This window comes from Aegilops tauschii, chromosome 4 (genome assembly GCF_002575655.3).
Source record: "Aegilops tauschii subsp. strangulata cultivar AL8/78 chromosome 4, Aet v6.0, whole genome shotgun sequence".
NCBI classification, from domain to species: domain Eukaryota; kingdom Viridiplantae; phylum Streptophyta; class Magnoliopsida; order Poales; family Poaceae; genus Aegilops; species Aegilops tauschii.
Window position 1 is genome coordinate 470,484,599 of NC_053038.3, and position 16,380 is coordinate 470,500,978.

The 16,380-nt window shown below is 44.0% G+C and overlaps 1 protein-coding gene and 1 pseudogene across 12 annotated transcripts; both read left to right on the top strand.

Moving 5' to 3' along the window:
* Positions 1–6,531, top strand: part of LOC109757315 (probable ubiquitin-conjugating enzyme E2 23) — a 31,254-nt pseudogene extending 24,723 nt beyond the window's left edge.
* A 1,855-nt stretch (positions 6,532–8,386) lies between these two features.
* Positions 8,387–13,291, top strand: LOC109757316 (protein FAR1-RELATED SEQUENCE 6). Of its 12 annotated transcripts, none has more exons than XR_012182469.1 (6): positions 8,410–8,686; positions 8,897–10,922; positions 11,026–11,144; positions 11,516–11,557; positions 12,537–12,612; positions 12,711–13,291. XR_012182469.1 is itself a non-coding variant. In XM_040387489.2 (6 exons), exons 2-6 carry the CDS (start codon positions 8,908–8,910, stop codon positions 12,731–12,733), a joined length of 2,235 nt encoding a protein of 744 aa, XP_040243423.1. In that variant the 5' UTR covers positions 8,410–8,686; positions 8,897–8,907; the 3' UTR covers positions 12,734–13,291. The 12 variants fall into 12 exon arrangements, 5 of the variants coding, with proteins under 5 accessions (XP_040243423.1, XP_073353071.1, XP_040243425.1 ...); XM_040387489.2 differs by having other exon boundaries at positions 11,021–11,099; XM_073496970.1 differs by having other exon boundaries at positions 11,026–11,099.
* Positions 13,292–16,380: the final 3,089 nt, after the last annotated feature.

Genomic DNA, 16,380 nt, shown 5'->3' on the forward strand with positions numbered 1-16,380 from the left:
TATAATGCCCTCTAGACTGACTGCTGAAAACATCGGTCTATGCCTCAAGAGGGCATTGTAGAATAATGTTTTTCAAAAATTTCTTTCATAGACATGTTTGTCACATGTGTGTCACCATGTACAAGAAATTTTGGGTGATTTGGAGGCGGTGGAAAAATTCACCTTTTTTCAAAAACTGGCTTTAGTGACCAAATGGTCCCTCCGGAATGCGGGCATTTTTTCGACCACCTCCAAATCACCTCAATTTTGGCACACATGATCTCTTGCACAAACAATGCTAGGTTTCCAAGGTTTTGTATTTTTCTGAATTTTTTTGAATTTATAATGCCCTCTAGACTGACTGCTGAAAACATCGGTCTATGCCTCAAGGGGGCATTGTAGAATAATGTTTTTCAAAAATTTCTTTCATAGACATGTTTGGCACACGTGTGTCACCATGTACAAGAAAATTTGGGTGATTTGGAGGCGGTGGAAAAATTCACCTTTTTTCAAAAACTGGCTTAAGACCAAATGGTCCCTCCGGAATGCGGGCATTTTTTCGACCACCTCCAAATCACCTCAATTTTGGCACACATGGTCTCTTGCACAAACAATGCTAGGTTTCCAAGGTTTTGTATTTTTCTGAATTTTTTTGAATTTATAATGCCCTCTAGACTGACTGCTGAAAACATCGGTCTATGCCTCAAGAGGGCCCGGCTTCGCCTGTGATGTCGCCGACGGGGAGCCCACGGGCGGCGCGGTTGAAGGCGCCGATAACATCGTTGAACCGCTTGCCCTTCCAAAATCGGCGGCGGTTCTTACGGTTGAACCGCCCACCGAGGTGCGCGCTCAGCTCGGCGTTCGTCGCCGGCGGGCCCTGCGTGGGGTAGCCGTCGGCGGAGATCGTCCACGGCCGCGGCACCTTCGCCGCCGGCGGCACGAACAGCCCGAACCGGAAGAGATCTTCCGTCTGCCCTTGTGTCAGGCTCGAAGGCCAGACGCCGCCCGGTGCCGCGCCGTCGGAGTCTGAGTCGCTGGACGCCATCCCGCGCAGATCGGTGAAGAGAACGCGCGTGTGAAGAGGGAGAGGAGGGATGGACGGGCGGTGTGACCAAACTCGCCGCGTAGGGCGGGTTTTATAGTGCCGGGAATTAATGCGCGGCAGGTGAGGCGCCGTGGCGGGGCGGAGCGGGGCATTAAACTGCGGCAGGGAGGCGCCGGGCCGCGGCAGCGGTGGCGTGCGGCAGGCGCGGGCACGGCAGTGCTGCCGTGCGGCAGCGGCGCGGTCTGGTGGCAAGCGAGGTGCTATCGGCCGGCAGCGGCGCGAGATGGGACGGGGCGGCGCGCGGAAGACGAGATCCCATGCAGCCGCGTTGACCGCGAGCTGCCGCGTTGATCGCGGGCGAGTGGATAGACCACGATGGTAGGCGTGTGCGCAGTGGCCGGCCGGGTCGGTTGGACTAATAAATATCTACGCGTGGGCAGGCGGGATGACCAGACGAAAAAACTAAACTAAAAGTAATCTAAACTAAAAAACAAAAAAAAAAGAAAAAAAAGGAGAAGAGGGGTGGGGCTCACCTGCGGCAGGGGTGGGGCGCTCGCCGACGGAGGGGCGCTCAAGGACCTTCATGCAAAAACCAGGCACCTGCATGCAAGAGTCGGGGACCTGCATGTGAATAGTGATTCATCAAGGCCTTGACAGCTGCTGGCACAGCGGCTGCCGCCCGATTTGCATGCAGCGAAGATGAACGTGCATGGAGGTTTCTCAAATATTTCCAAGCACACCCCACTGGGCCCCGCTTATTTAAAAAATACATCAGTCATTAATGATCTCTAAATGAAGAATATGCATGATGATTATGAATATGCATGACAACCATAGTAAGGGTGAAGAATCATATTCATCCTACAATGAGGACCAACGCTTGCTAAAATCACCTCGATGAAGGTATTTAAGCAGGTAAAGGAGCTGGTCGAGGGGCGAGGTGGGACTATTTTTAGTTACACGAGAACAACGCGCGAGATCGTACGTGACGTGGGCCGTCCGGAGCTGCAACCTCGGATGGGCCGGTGTTTGGGTCGACGTAGGAAAACGGCCTGCCATGCATGAGCCATGCAGACCGTGGGATCGCGCGGGAGATCCGTTTGGCGGCCGTGCGTGCGTGCAGAAATACATCACAAAAATTATTCTACTCGACAATAACAAGTGCTCCATGCTAGCCCTTATTCCTGTTCGAAATACATCATCATTCTTAAAGTTGGACATCAAATGATACACACAGAAAATGGAAACGAAAGATGTCGAACTAATACAGTAACATGGCAGTACAACCGCACTTCACTAAATTACTGTCACGATGAAATAGAATGTAAAGACCACGTCACACAAAGCTGAATGGCATACGACTTTCTCTGGCTCATCGTCGGTTCATGCTGTATGTAGACATCACAGTTCAGCCTCGAGATCCTACACAGAAGAATAGAATAAATCACATGGACATCAATTATGAGTAAAACACATGCAAAAAATAAATATGAACATATTTCGTACCTCTAGCAATTTAGCGCATTTACGTGGATTGTGACCAGGATTCTTGCAATAGCCACAGATATTCTGTGATCTTGACTTCTTTGTCTTTGCCTGCAGCCTTTTCTTCGGTGCACCTCGGCCTGGCACATGCACGGGATCCAGAACCTTATCAACTTTCTCCGAGTGCGGCATCAACGGGCCAAACCTAATGTTGTTATGCTGAGCATTAGTTGACTCCTTGCTGTCAGCTTGTTCAAAACTTGATTGCTTGCCATGATGTTGTGCTTGCAAAAGCATAATTAGACGGTGATAGTCCTCATCAGAGTGGCATGCCTTGAAACTTGCGGCGTGACTACAATTCCGCAACTCGCGGTACCTCTGCAGGCTTACCGAATAGTCATACATCTGGGTTTTTCTGGTAGGTGCGTATGCACATTTTGCATTCATAGTCCACCTAGTGGGAACGCAACAACTGGGCAGAATTGTTTGTTTTAAAATCCCCAATATGTAAAAAATGTGGGAACATGGTGTGCCTGCGCATTCCAGCTTACGGCAAGAACAACTCACCCTGTGCAAAAGACCTCCTTGCTCTTCAATGCGCACTCCAAACTTTTTATCCATTCTTTCCTGCTTGGACACAACATAAGTGGAATCTTCTGATCCATCTAGTATCTCTCTGATCTGACATTTGCTGACAGCATCTATGCTCCATAAGACCATCTTAAAGACACTAGGTGTGAAAACTGTTGCGGCGTGTTTCTCAAGCGGCGAAGCATTTTCCTCTGTAAATGGAACGGACTGCAAGGCTTCAACGTCATGGAGAGCTTCGTTAATCCGTCGCGACGCAAGGCAACGCTCATAGTGCTCTAGCATTTCAAACAACGACATCTTACCCTCAAGATGCGTATGTAGCACAGAGTTCAAGCTCTCACTCCTCTGATTGCTGCTCAATCCTAGGAAACAACGCCCCTCAAGATATGGAGCGCACCACAACTTTCTCATTTGATACATCTGATGCAGCCAAGACTCCTCACTGGTTACTTTATTCTGTTGTAAGAAGTATATCCATTCTATCTCATGCTCTTCAATGGAAGAAGTATCATAAATGAAAGATCTGAATTCCTCCTTTACGTCGTCATCATGCAGATGGCGTACAATGTTCTGCTGAATGTGCCATATACATAGTCTATGGTTTGAGTCTGGCCAGACCACCCTGATTGCTCTCTGCATTGCAAGGTCCCCATCTGTGATCACAGATATCGGATGCTTCTGTGCCATGCAATCAGAAAAGGTCCGCAACATCCACTCGTATGACTGGCTTGTTTCATGAGAAATTATACCACAGCCAAAAATGACAGTGCTCCGGTGGTGATTCAACCCGACAAACGGCACGAATGGCAGATTGTATTTGTTGGTTCTGTATGTGCTATCGAAAACAATGACGTCTCCGAAAGCCTCGTAGTCAAGTCGCGATTGACTATCAGCCCAGAACAGTCCCTTCAGATGGCCATGCTCGTCTACCAAGTACTTGAAGAAAAAATCCACATCTCGCTCTCGCCTCGCCATCATGTGCATGATCACCGTATTAGCATCACCGGCACTGATTGTCTCCTACTTATTAGCATGGCAGAAATTATAAATGTCCCTCTTTATGCATCCAACCTTATCAAATCCACCATATTGAAAGCACAAAATATCCATAATATGGTATTTGCGGATCCCACATTTTTCCATGTCCGCAATGTCCGCTTTCTGCTCATCGCTAATTCGTCTGTGCGAACGCAGCAGACAAGAAAGATCCCGTGGGGCTAGAGGATGGCTGTGCTCATCGATGAAATCCTTGACAAACCACCGACCGATTTCCTCCTGTCTCGCAATGACCAATTTAGCATTACACCCAACACGAGTTAAACTTCGTGGCCTCCTCTTTCTATCTTCCATCTTTCTTTTCATGTGCTTCTCTTCGCGAAACCCTTGACGACTACACACAATTTTCCTTAAAATTATGTATTTGTTGGATCCATCCCACTCAACGTAGTTTTTCCTCACACTAAAACCTTTTTCAAGAGCATATTTGTTGTAGAATTCATAGCCTTCAGCCTCACTATCAAACATCTTGCTGACAACATTTAGATACTCGAACATACTCTCATCACTTGCATACGCCATGTCTTCCTGCATATCACATGTGAGGGAAACCAATCATCAACATCTTTCTGTTTATCAATGTTGCAGGTGTGAAATAGCTCATAGGCAAAGACAAGTGCATGGAAAAGACTTTGCTCGTTTGACATGTGAGGGAAACCAATCATCAACGCCCAACAAGTACTATCCTAGCATGGATGATGACTCTAATAAACTGGATTCATACCTGGTACGCGCGAAGAGATGGGATCGTCCGCCGCCGTCGTCGCCGATTCAGCCGGCGCAGATCCGCCCTTCTTCTTCTTCGGTGACGGCGTGGGGGGGGGGCTGGGGTTGGTTGGGTGGAGGACGAGGACGATGAATTTATTCCTCTCACCGGGCAGGTCGAGGACGGAGAAGGTCAGGAGCGGCGACGAATAGATCGGAGGAGGATTCTGATCTGGATCGAGTAGACATGGATCTGGTCCTCAAGTGATTGGTTCAAGAAAAGATATTTCCCCTGGACCATTATGCCCTTATCGCAATTAACATATTAAATTTAATCAAGTTTAATTCCCCGCAAGATCGGACGGCTAATAAAAATCAGACGTGATCAGAGATGTAAGTACTGCTAAGTACTCCGAGTACTAACCCAATCACCGTAAAACAGCTCATTAAATTGATGTTGGTCTATAGTTCGGCTAGTAGTCTTCTCACGTGTTATCATTGCTAGCAAGGATAATCCATCGAAGTGACCCGTGGTGCTTAGAGTTTCTTCTATAAAAATATGCCTCTAAGGGCTAGTCTTGGATGGTCTCGTTTTTTTTTAACAATGACAATCCATCCTGCAGTATCGTGTATGCACGCCGCCGCCTCATTTAGGGATGCAGGCGGACGCGTACATTAGATCATTACAACCATGACATAATTAATTGGTTGTGTCAATACACCATAGCAGGGATTCCCTACAACGAAATGGAGTATATTCTAAGTCATGTCGTGGTACAACAAACCGCAAATTGAACATACGTTAAGCAATGCTCTCTTTTGCCAAATGAACCGCAGGGCAGCGGCGGCGGAAAGAAGTGGGTAAAAATAGTGCAGGAGTGGAAGATACTGCAGGACAGCTTGCCAGGTACGTGTGGCCTTCGCGTCTAACTTATATATGTCTCAGTATATTTTACTAGCAATGACTCAATGGACGAAATTGGCACATTAATCTATATATGTATGCAGACACAATCTATGTACGTGCGTTTGAGGACCGTATGGACCTGCTCCGGGTGGCGATGGTGGGCGCGAGCGGGACGCCTTACCAGGACGGGCTCTTTTTCTTCGACCTGCAGCTACCGTTGTCCTACCCGGACGTGCCACCGCAGGTGTACTACCACTCCTTCGGTAACCGTCTGAACCCAAACTTGTATGCCTCTGGCACGGTGTGCCACAGCCTGCTCAACACTTTCGGCGGCGAGGGCACCGAGGTCTGGGTGCCAGGGACGTCGAGCCTCCTTCAGGTGGCCGTCTCCCTCCAGGCCCTCGTCCTCAACAACCAGCCCTACTACAACGAGGCCAACTCCGAGCACCTGGTCGGCACGCCACGGGGCCACCGCCACGCGTTGCCTTATAACGAGAACGCCTTCTTGCTCACTCTTCGGACCATGCTCCATCTGTTGCGCCGACCGCCGCGGGGCTTTGAGGGGTTCATCAGGGACCACTTCCGCCGATGCGGGAGATGCATCCTCGCGACGTGTGAAGCGTACCTGCAGGGATGCGTGCCCGCCGATCATGGGAGGATGGAGTTGTCGTGCTCCACCGGCTTAAGGATCGCGCTTGACAATGTCTTGCCCAGGCTCACGGCAGCGTTCACACAGATTGGTGACGAAGGGAGCTGCTGCTGATGTATTGTCACTACGAGCACAGAAACTCTGAACTGTGACCAGTAGACAACAACAGTTGGATTGTGGTGTCAACTATTGCTTCAGCAAAAATATTTACTATTGATTATTGAACCTTTCATAGCTTCGGTAGAAATCTTTACTATTGAACCATTGTGCAGCATGTGTTGATCTAAACTATGCATAGGGCCGGTTCCATTACCACTGATAACGGCATACCGTTCTAGCCAAAAGTAAATGAAACGTAGATCTAAACTAACTAGCTAGTACCAGTTATTTCTTATCCAGAGTTGTGTTTGGATAGCTATCAAGTCTAAACAAGAAACCATTTGAATCGACGTTATGTTGAGGTTGTCAATAATACACCCACTTCCACAGATTTCGATGAAATCTATTCGGGATTATTTTTTTGAGTGATTTTGCATCAATCAAGTTAGTGGCATTGTATACCATACACATGTAATCTTGCTAAAGGAAGATGGTCATTTTGTTACGAAAGGAATAGATTCCACTTAAACATGGTGCACCATATCAGTGGTCACCAAACCTGAAACAAAGTCTGGCGCATCCGTCACCCAGAGGATAAGGGCTCTATAGCGCCTAAAGCTGCACAAAGTTTGTGAAAATCAGGAAATTCAAACAAAGAAAGGCATGGGCTCTTTGCTTCACCGAAGAGGACGCCAAGCTCCGTAGTATCATAGTCTCACCCTTCCAGTGTCGTCGCCATGGTCAAGCAGACTGACTAAAAGCACAATGTGTTGTTCGAACCTCCTCCCAAATGGGATGCATCCTTAATGGCTTCGCGATCATCTCGGCCTGGAGGGGTACGCGCATGTTGCATCTTGCCAGCCGCCGCCGCCAAGAAGGCACCCCGTTCATCACGCGCCACAAAAACCTCACCCACTCTTGTATTATGAGGGCCAAAATTGCTTCACACGACATTCTCCAGCTGATCAGCATAGTATAATCTAACACACAAGTTCGATTAGAAGGACAACAATAGGAGGTATGTAATCCTTGGCTTTATCTTTTGTATTGATTGGATCCAATTTATACATGTTTCAGACTTATTTCGTTGGTCCTACACTCATTTTTTTCGCATCTACCTCATACTAGATAGAAAACACTAATATGTCCTGCTACTTACGAATTAGGGATGTTTTAAAATAACATTGATTAGCTTTAGTGCGTAGATTCCTGTCGTCTCAATGAAGCGGTGAGGTTAGGGTTTCTCGTCATGTGACGATATTTGGTGTCAGGTGCTTTAGATCTATGCAAGGGCTCAACGGTAACAACTGCGGCTCCATGGCCCTGGTCCTTAGGGACACGTGCACTAAAACTTCCCAATTGTCATCGACAAGGTCGAGCTGGCTCCAGTACGGGAGCGGCAACATCGGTGCGTAGGTGGCTTGTTCTGGTGGCAGTAGTGGTCGTTTGATGATATCGGAATCTCAATATAATTTTTATTATGTTTGAATTATTTATACTTCCTGTGAACTTTAATAATAGATCCGACCTTTTGAAAAGAAAACATCGATTAGCCTATGTTTAGCCTTCTTTTTTTATGGTAATACGTGCCTCATTTATATCATAAGAATCATAGTACAAGTCACATACACACCGATCTGACAAAACTGAAAAGACAGCAGAACAACAGCCTTTGCATAAAGGAACATCGGTTAAGAAAAAACTTACAATCAAGACTGAAGAATTCTGTAAGCTTGGTGGCCTATTTTCGCCTTGGCGGGATAATATGCTCCCTATAAACGTGTATTCGTATCTGCAAAAAAAATATAAACGTGTATTCGTAAATAAAGGAATAAAAATAATTATTTACCCCCTCGATACGTGCTTCGATACCTCCCCCGGTACGTTTGCGATACGGTCCAGCCCAGCTAATAGACATAACCCTAGCCCGGCCCCGATGATCCCCTGAATCGATCCTTCCTCTGGATCCCGACCTGGCTCCACACCCGGCGGCGGCGGTAGGCCGGCGGCGAATCCAGCAGTGCTGCGTTCCCCTTCCTTACAGACTGCCCGGCTCCCCCTCAGCCCCTCTCACACAGGCACGCAACAGCCAGTAGCAGCCCGTTCCCCGGCGGCAGCTCGCCGGCTGAGCTCGTCACTTCAAAGGCGGCAGCGGCAGCAGCAGACCAAGGTACACGCTCGGCCTCTAACTCCTCAACTCCAGTGCCTAGTACCGAACCGTAGCTCACAGCTCAGTTTCTTTTTCTCATCTCCTCTGATCCTCTCCTCTAGATGCCCCTGCTCAACCTAGGGCGCCACTGTGTTTGTGTAGCCATGTTACAATTCTAGAGCAAAATAGAAAAAATGTATCCCCTACTGATCTTTTTGTTGGCAAATGTAGGTACTTGATTGATGGAGCCAGATTTAACTTTGGATGAAGTAGCAGAACAGAACAGATCAGCACCTGACGCAGAGGATGAAGATGCTTTCGTCGTCGAGGAGATTGGGGATTCTTCAGATGACCGACAGGCAGAGCCGACTGTGATGTTGGAACCCAAGAAGGGGATGATGTTCAGTAGCGAGGATGATGCTGTCAGGTTCTACAAAGCTTATGCCAGAAAAAAGGGCTTTGGTGTGATAAGAAGGACGACCAGACACGGTGAAGACAAAATGCTTACTTATTTCACGCTTGCTTGTAACAGACAAGGGAAGGCTCAGTACTCAGCAAAGAACTCATTTAAGCCTAATCCGTCAACAAGGATGCAATGCCCAGCCAAGAGTAATTTCTCTCGTCGTGGGGAAAATTTCTGTATCACGACTGTTACGCTTGAACACAATCATCCTATAAGTCCAAGCAAAGCCAGATTTCTGAGATGCCATAAGAAAGTGGACTTGCATTCCAAGAGAAGGCTAGAATTGAATGATCAAGCAGGAGCATGTATGAACAAGAATTTTGGTTCTCCTGTTATGGAAGCTGGAAATCTTGAGTTTGGTGAAAAGGAATACACTAACTATTTGCAAGAGAAAAGAAGCCTGAAACTTGGTGCTGGAGATGCACATGCTCTTTATCAATATTTTCTCCATATGCAGTCAAAAGATCCAGCTTTTTTCCATGTTATGGATGTGGCCGAGGATGGACGACTGAGAAATGTCTTTTGGGCAGATGCAAGAAGTAGGGCTGCATACGAGTCTTATTGGGATGTCATCACATTTGATACTACATACCTTACAAACAAGTATACAATACCGCTCGCTACTTTTGTTGGCGTAAATCATCATGGAGAATCTGTTCTATTAGGTTGTGGTCTTCTGTCCAATGAAGACACCGAGACTTTTGTTTGGCTGTTTAAATCTTGGCTATGTTGTATGTCATGCAAACCACCAAATGCTATAATCACCGACCAATGCAAACCAATGCAGAATGCTATTGAAGAAGTTTTCCCTCAAGCTCGTCATAGATGGTGTACATGTCATATCATGAAGAAGATTCCTGAAAAGCTTAATGGGTATGAAAAAATTAAATCTACATTGTCAAATGTGGTGTATGATTCCTTGACCAAACATGGTTTTGACAAAACTTGGGTGGAGATGATCAATAAATATGATCTTCAGGACAATGAATGGCTTGCTGAATTATATGATAATAAAAATCGATGGGTACCAGCATATGTAAAAGATACTTTCTGGGCAGGAATGTCTTCAACAAAAAGGAGTGAGAGTGTAAATGCTTTCTTTGATGGCTATGTCAATGCTAGAACAACTCTGAAGCAATTTGTGGAGCAGTATGAAAATGCACTAAGAGACAAGGTAGAGAAAGAAAACAAGGCTGATTCTAAGTCATTCCAACAGCAAATTCCATGCATTACTCACTATGACTTTGAGAGACAATTTCAAGCAGCATATACTACTGCAAAGTTTAAAGAGTTTCAAGATCAATTAAGAGGTAAAATCTATTGCTATCCAACTCATCTGAACAGAGAAGGATCAATTTTTACATTTGGAGTCAGAGAGGACAGCAAGATTTTTTGTGAAGGAGAGGATGGCAAAGGAAAAGAGAAAAGGGTTATTTTAGAGTTCATTGTCCTGTTCAACCAAGGGGAATGTGATGTGCAGTGTATGTGTAGGCTCTTTGAATTTCGAGGCATCTTGTGTAGCCACATCATTTCCGTGCTTGCTCTCATGGAGATCACAGATGTACCTTCTAGGTATATATTGCAGCGATGGAGAAAGGATATTAAGCGCAAACACACATTTATTAGATGCTCCTATGATGATATGATTGATACACAAGTTGTGCAGCGTTATGATAATTTGTGCAAGCGTTCCCGCGAACTGGCAGAGAATGGTGCAGAGTCTGATGCATTGCATGACTTGGTGATGGATGGCCTTAATGAATTACAAAGTAAGATTGACGCGTACCGTGCTAGGTAGGAAGTTTAGGAGAAGGATCCAACTTCAAAGCATGAAGATACGATGAAAAAGAAAAAAAAGGAAAAATTGTACTCAGTCCAATCCCTTTTCACAGTGTAGGTCGTCCTCCTTCAAAGAGAAAGGAATCGAAAGTGGATCAAGTGGTCAAAAAATTGAGAGCAAAGAAGCAGCAGGTACCAACAAATACAAATGAAATGCCAAGTCAATAGAGGAGAAAGGTATCTAAATTTTAGTTATCCAAAAAGATCTTCCTGTTGTAACTTACTAAAGTGTAAGAACCATCTCTTGGCAGAAACAGAACAGCAAATCAAAAAATGGGCAAGACGCCAATCTAGAGAGTTCACAACAAATGGATGTAATATTTCATTCAGATACTCTATGAGAAACACCAATCAGTACCGCCAAAATTCTGCATGCAAAGGCCAGGCTAGCATACCACACGGTTAATGGTTAATTAACTCATGAAACAAAACAAAATAAAATAAAACCTTGACCTTATAGTGCTAGTCTGAGTTGAGTATCAACCTTCTAAATCCCTGAAATAGGGACCCTTGCTTACCCTGATCAATCCTGACTTGTACCTCTTCAGCGCAGGCACATCAGGAAAAGGGCCATCCTCGCTAACATACATGTGAGATCTTGAGTTCTACTAATTTTCAGTCGACTGATTTCTAATTGGCACTAGGTCAAATTTTCATTCGTTTGATCGGCGGTCGTGAATCTCAGCGAGCGATTATCCTGTTGTACTGGTTGTGTGCGCGATCGAATTGGCATTGGATGTTTGTTTTAACGGGTTTTGTTTCCACAAAAATAGACCCGGTTTGAGAGGGCATGAGAGGATGCCCTCACTACACTGCCTCCCCCCTCCTCTCCCTTCCCCAGCAGTCCTCCGTTGACCTGCAAGGGAGGGTCTGCCTCTATTCCACTAGTTTTGAATTTTAGCTCTGCTCCTTGATTCATCCCCTCCCCCCGGGTAGGTTCTGTCCTCCTTTTGTTGTGATTCGATTTTTAGCTTTTTTCTGTCTCCCACAGTTTCGATTTGTCATGGAATTAATGAGCTATAGTTCAATGATTTTTTCAGATCAAGGGTTTGTGTCAACATTTGTGTTGTTTGGGGGTTGGAAGTGATGGCGCTTTTTTTTTGCTCATTTCTTTGGGTTTCAGTATCCAGTGCAAACTGGGAGCAAACTGCAAGTTATCAGCTTCATCCAGAGTAAATGAAAAAACAAACTAGCTAGCTATCTGCATTCATATTAAAAAAAACTGTCTGCATTCAAATGCCAAGAGCCATTAGCAGCAGCAGCCAACCCAACCAATCCCAATCAAATCACACTAAAAAATCGGAGTGCAAGCAAGCCCTAAAACAGTCAAGAAGTTTTTGCTTAGCCTTTTGATTCAGTTTGGGTTGGTACCCTTCCTCCACCAGGTAGCGTCTGTTGTAGTCCAATTTCTGTACCACAAGCACATAGCTCTAGTCTATCTTGATCTGATCATTGAGATGATTTGTTTTTTACTGCTGATGGAATCATTATCATTAAATAATTCTGATTGAAGTAAAGTGCTCATACCTTTCTAAATATACCATCTGCTAATGTGGTTGTTGTGAGCAGGACAAGGCTGGGATGTACGGGGTGGTTTCTATGTCAGTCCTGATGCAAAGCTGCTATTTGTGGTTCCGATCCGTGGGTAAGGCACCACCTTAACAATATATTATTCTATCTTCATTGATTTTTTTTCAATTAATGTCTTTTTTATGTCCATTTTTGATACATAAACATCTGCAGGAACAGTCCAGCCATGTTGGTGATGAGTGGAGATCACTACATCAGCACAAAGTACTCCACTGCAAAGCATGGCCGAATGTACTTCCAAGTCTGGATGGTTGAAATTCACGATGTAGACTAATCTGGAGATAGGGTTGCTCATGCTCATCTGATTTTCATGATGATGAAACTCTTGGCATCGGTTTTGAACTTTTGATGCCCTGTAGATAGTCAGCACTAGTTGCCCAAGGCTTCAGACACGATGTTTTGCCATCAGTAGTAAGTTTCAGTCTAGGCATCATTATATGACCAGACACAAGTCTTCTTCAGTTTCTTTTCAAGTTTATCAGTTGATCAGTTTCTTCATTTTTCTCAGTTTTAGTTTTCTCACTCACTTCATTTCTTCTTCAGTTTTACCAGTTTCTTAGCTCCTCGTCATTTCAATTGCTTAGTTTATCAATTTCTGTAGTTTCTTCATCAGTTTATGAGATTAGTATTTTCTTATTCATTTCTTTGTTCTTCTGTAGTCCTCTTCTTTCTTTTAAGTTGTGTATCAGTATTAAGTTTTCATTGAAATTCATTATTCTGTTCCTCTGTTTTGAGATTGCACGTCCCTTTTCTCAGCTAGATCAGTGTTTCCAAAAAAAAAAACTAGATTAGTGTTAATCATGAGGTCACGGGTTCAAGTCCTGGAAACAGCCTCTTACAGAAATGTAGGGAAAGGCTGCGTACTATAGACCCAAAGTGGTCGGACCCTTCCCCGGACCCTGCGCAAGTGGGAGCTACATGCACCGGGCTGCCCTTTAGTGTTAATCATCTTGCCATTGCTTATATTTCATTCAGTCAAGTCAGTTTCAGTTATGTTACATCTAGTCGATCAGTTTCATTCATGTTACACTTAGAGCTTTCTAATAAGACTTAAATGCATTTGTTTCTAGTCGATCCATTTCAGCCATGTTTCATCTAGTCGATCAGCTTTAGTCATGTTACAGCTGCAGCTCCCTGTAAAGCAGAACTTCAAGTTCAGTACATTGTTTATGTTACTCCCTCAGATCCAAAATAGTGTCGCAGTTTTGAACTAAGATTAGTTCAACATTAGTTCAAAACCATGGAGTATATTTTTAACAAGTCACAAATACTACCTCTGTACCAAAATATAAGATGTTTTAAAGCTAAACTAGCCTACGAAAACGTCTTATATTTTGATACGGAGGGTGTATCGTTTTTGGTCATATATTACTAATTAATATTGCCTTGTTGCTTATATGATCTTCTCATCCTACTAAAATAGCCTTTGGATGTGTATAATTATCGTCTACAGTTGTGGTGTCTTTTGTTCGTGTATAGACCTCCATTGTTCTACAGTTCTCAGTTTGATTATCTTCCACAGTTCTCAGTTTTATAGACCTCCATTGTTGTGGTGTCTTTGGTTTGTGTATGTTCCACTTAATTTTCCTCTCTCTTTCCTTAAAATCGTGATTGTTCAGTCATGTTCCCTCTCACTAACTAGTTAAGTTTGTAATTTCGAAGGCTGGATATGAACATTGGCTCGTGGAGCTATCATCAAGAAGCAAAGTGTAATTTTGAAGGATGCATATTACACTGGGCTCATGGAGCTAACATCAGTGATTACATAGGTAGAAATCAGTGGAATTCTGGCAAGATTAAAAGACAAAGCTAGTTGCACACGTGTAACGTTCTAACTGGACAAAAATTTGACTCACTAAAACGAAAACTAGTCGACTGATCAATAGGCACTCCCCAGATTTTTCTCCTGGCAAGGGTTTATAATTTAGATGCCAACAAAAATGTTAGTACCCCTTGAAGTCACCAATATTTATGAAAGTTTGCCAGTTCTGAACATCAATATGGACAAAATGTATAAAAAGTAGAATTTGAATGGTTTAGGCAAATATAAACTATTTGTCACTCACACATGTGAGTGTAAAGTAAAAAAAAGGAACCAAAGGGCATTCTAGCTTCTAAATGAAAACATAGTTGATTAATTGTTTGCCTCAAGCCTAATTCTCTTGCGACCTGCGGCACTTAATTTGGGCCAATGTGAACCAAAATCAACAAGTGCCACAGGACCAATATTGAACCAAAAAAGAAGTAAATATTATCTCTCATGTCTCTCTCTCCTATATACTTCTATATATTACTATTTAAAACTAACTTAAGGTTCTGCTGGCCGCTCGTCCTCAGTCCAATTTATGTATGTCTCTCCTCCTTTTCTCCATTTTGATTTTTTTAATTGCATTCCGTTCTTTCTCACCGTTTTCCCATGCTGATCTCTTGTTGACTTACGAAATAAGTTTGGACTTTGATAACCAACGAGCATCAAATTTTTAAGCATGGCAAATGACATGTTTTCTACGGCAACATATGTTGTTGCGAGGATGGCAATTTTCTTTAGCAAGCATGACAAATCCGTTATGTTAATTTTTTTGCCTGGATATGACACACTTTTTAAAGAAAATCACCATCCCCGCGACAACATAAAGTGCCTAAAACGGTCGTTTTGCGATGCTTAAAAACGCCAGTTTTTTTAACACATTTTATTAAGAAAAATCTATGGTGAGACAATAAATGCTTACCGAATAAATCATATTCTTTAACATAATCGCACTAATATGAACAGGTAAATCATGGCTAACCTACTAGAATATCTATGCCCCCATTGCTCTCTCTCTTAATGCGTAAAACTTTAGAGTTCTCAATGTGCAATTGTCAGTTGCACATTTCCAAACCCGAAAATAGCTTCTTAAATCATTTGAAAATAATTAAGCGCAACTGCGTGCTTTGACGCAAATTGCTGATTGCACATTTCTAAACCCTTATTTTTGGGGAAGGGATTGTTCGTTCATCAAATAATATGCTTGTTACAATGTGATGGAACCATGCACGCAATCTCCTCAGGCCTTGTTCGGTTACACCCTTATAGAGGATTAAATCCACCTCAATCCCTCCTAAAACCCCTTTAAATCCATGTCAACCGAACATAGCCTCAAGGGAGTACCTCAGCCAACACTTAACGCATGGTTAGCCCCATTTACCTCGTCTATTTTAGCCAAGTATGTACCCCTTTCACCATACATTAGTCGTTTGATCTCATTTACCATGTGGGTGTATCGCAAGGGCTCCGACTCTTACCCCATCACTGACTAAACCACCCGAGCGTTGTCCATTTCACTAGTTAGCTTCACCTCCGTCTGGTATGGTCATATAGGAACATTCGCCGTCTTTCTTCCATGACCACTAGCTCTGCCTCCAATACATCGACAACATTAAAAATAACATCCGGCCGACCCATCCCCATCCCGGAAGGCACCGTCCACATTGAGTTTCGTGTAACGCGACGTCGGTGGCGCTGATACGTCCATTTTGCATCATGTTTTCTTACTGTTACTAGTAAGCGTGCACGTGCAACGCACGCCTCAATCAAACCATGTCAAATTCATGCGGGTATAGAATTATGAATTCATACGCTAGGATGGCCCATTCTCTATAAACAAAAGGAAAAGTAGAAATCCATCAATCATCTTTTTACGATACCAAACACACCACATAAATCATAACTGTACAAAAAAGTCACAAATAAATGGCAATCAACTGGGTGGACAACTTCTCCACGGAGAATGTAAGGGCGTAGCCTATTTAGTTTGTTGTATAGTAAAAATGGCATCAAATA

Coding starts and splice junctions, on each gene's coding strand:
- LOC109757316 (XM_040387488.2), top strand. CDS start 8,908: ATGGAGCCAGATTTAACTTTGGATGAAGTAGCAGAACAGAACAGATCA. Junction 10,923..11,025: donor ATTGACGCGTACCGTGCTAG/GTAGGAAGTTTA, acceptor TTCACAGTGTAG/GTCGTCCTCCTTCAAAGAGA. Junction 12,613..12,710: donor TTTGTGGTTCCGATCCGTGG/GTAAGGCACCAC, acceptor AAACATCTGCAG/GAACAGTCCAGCCATGTTGG.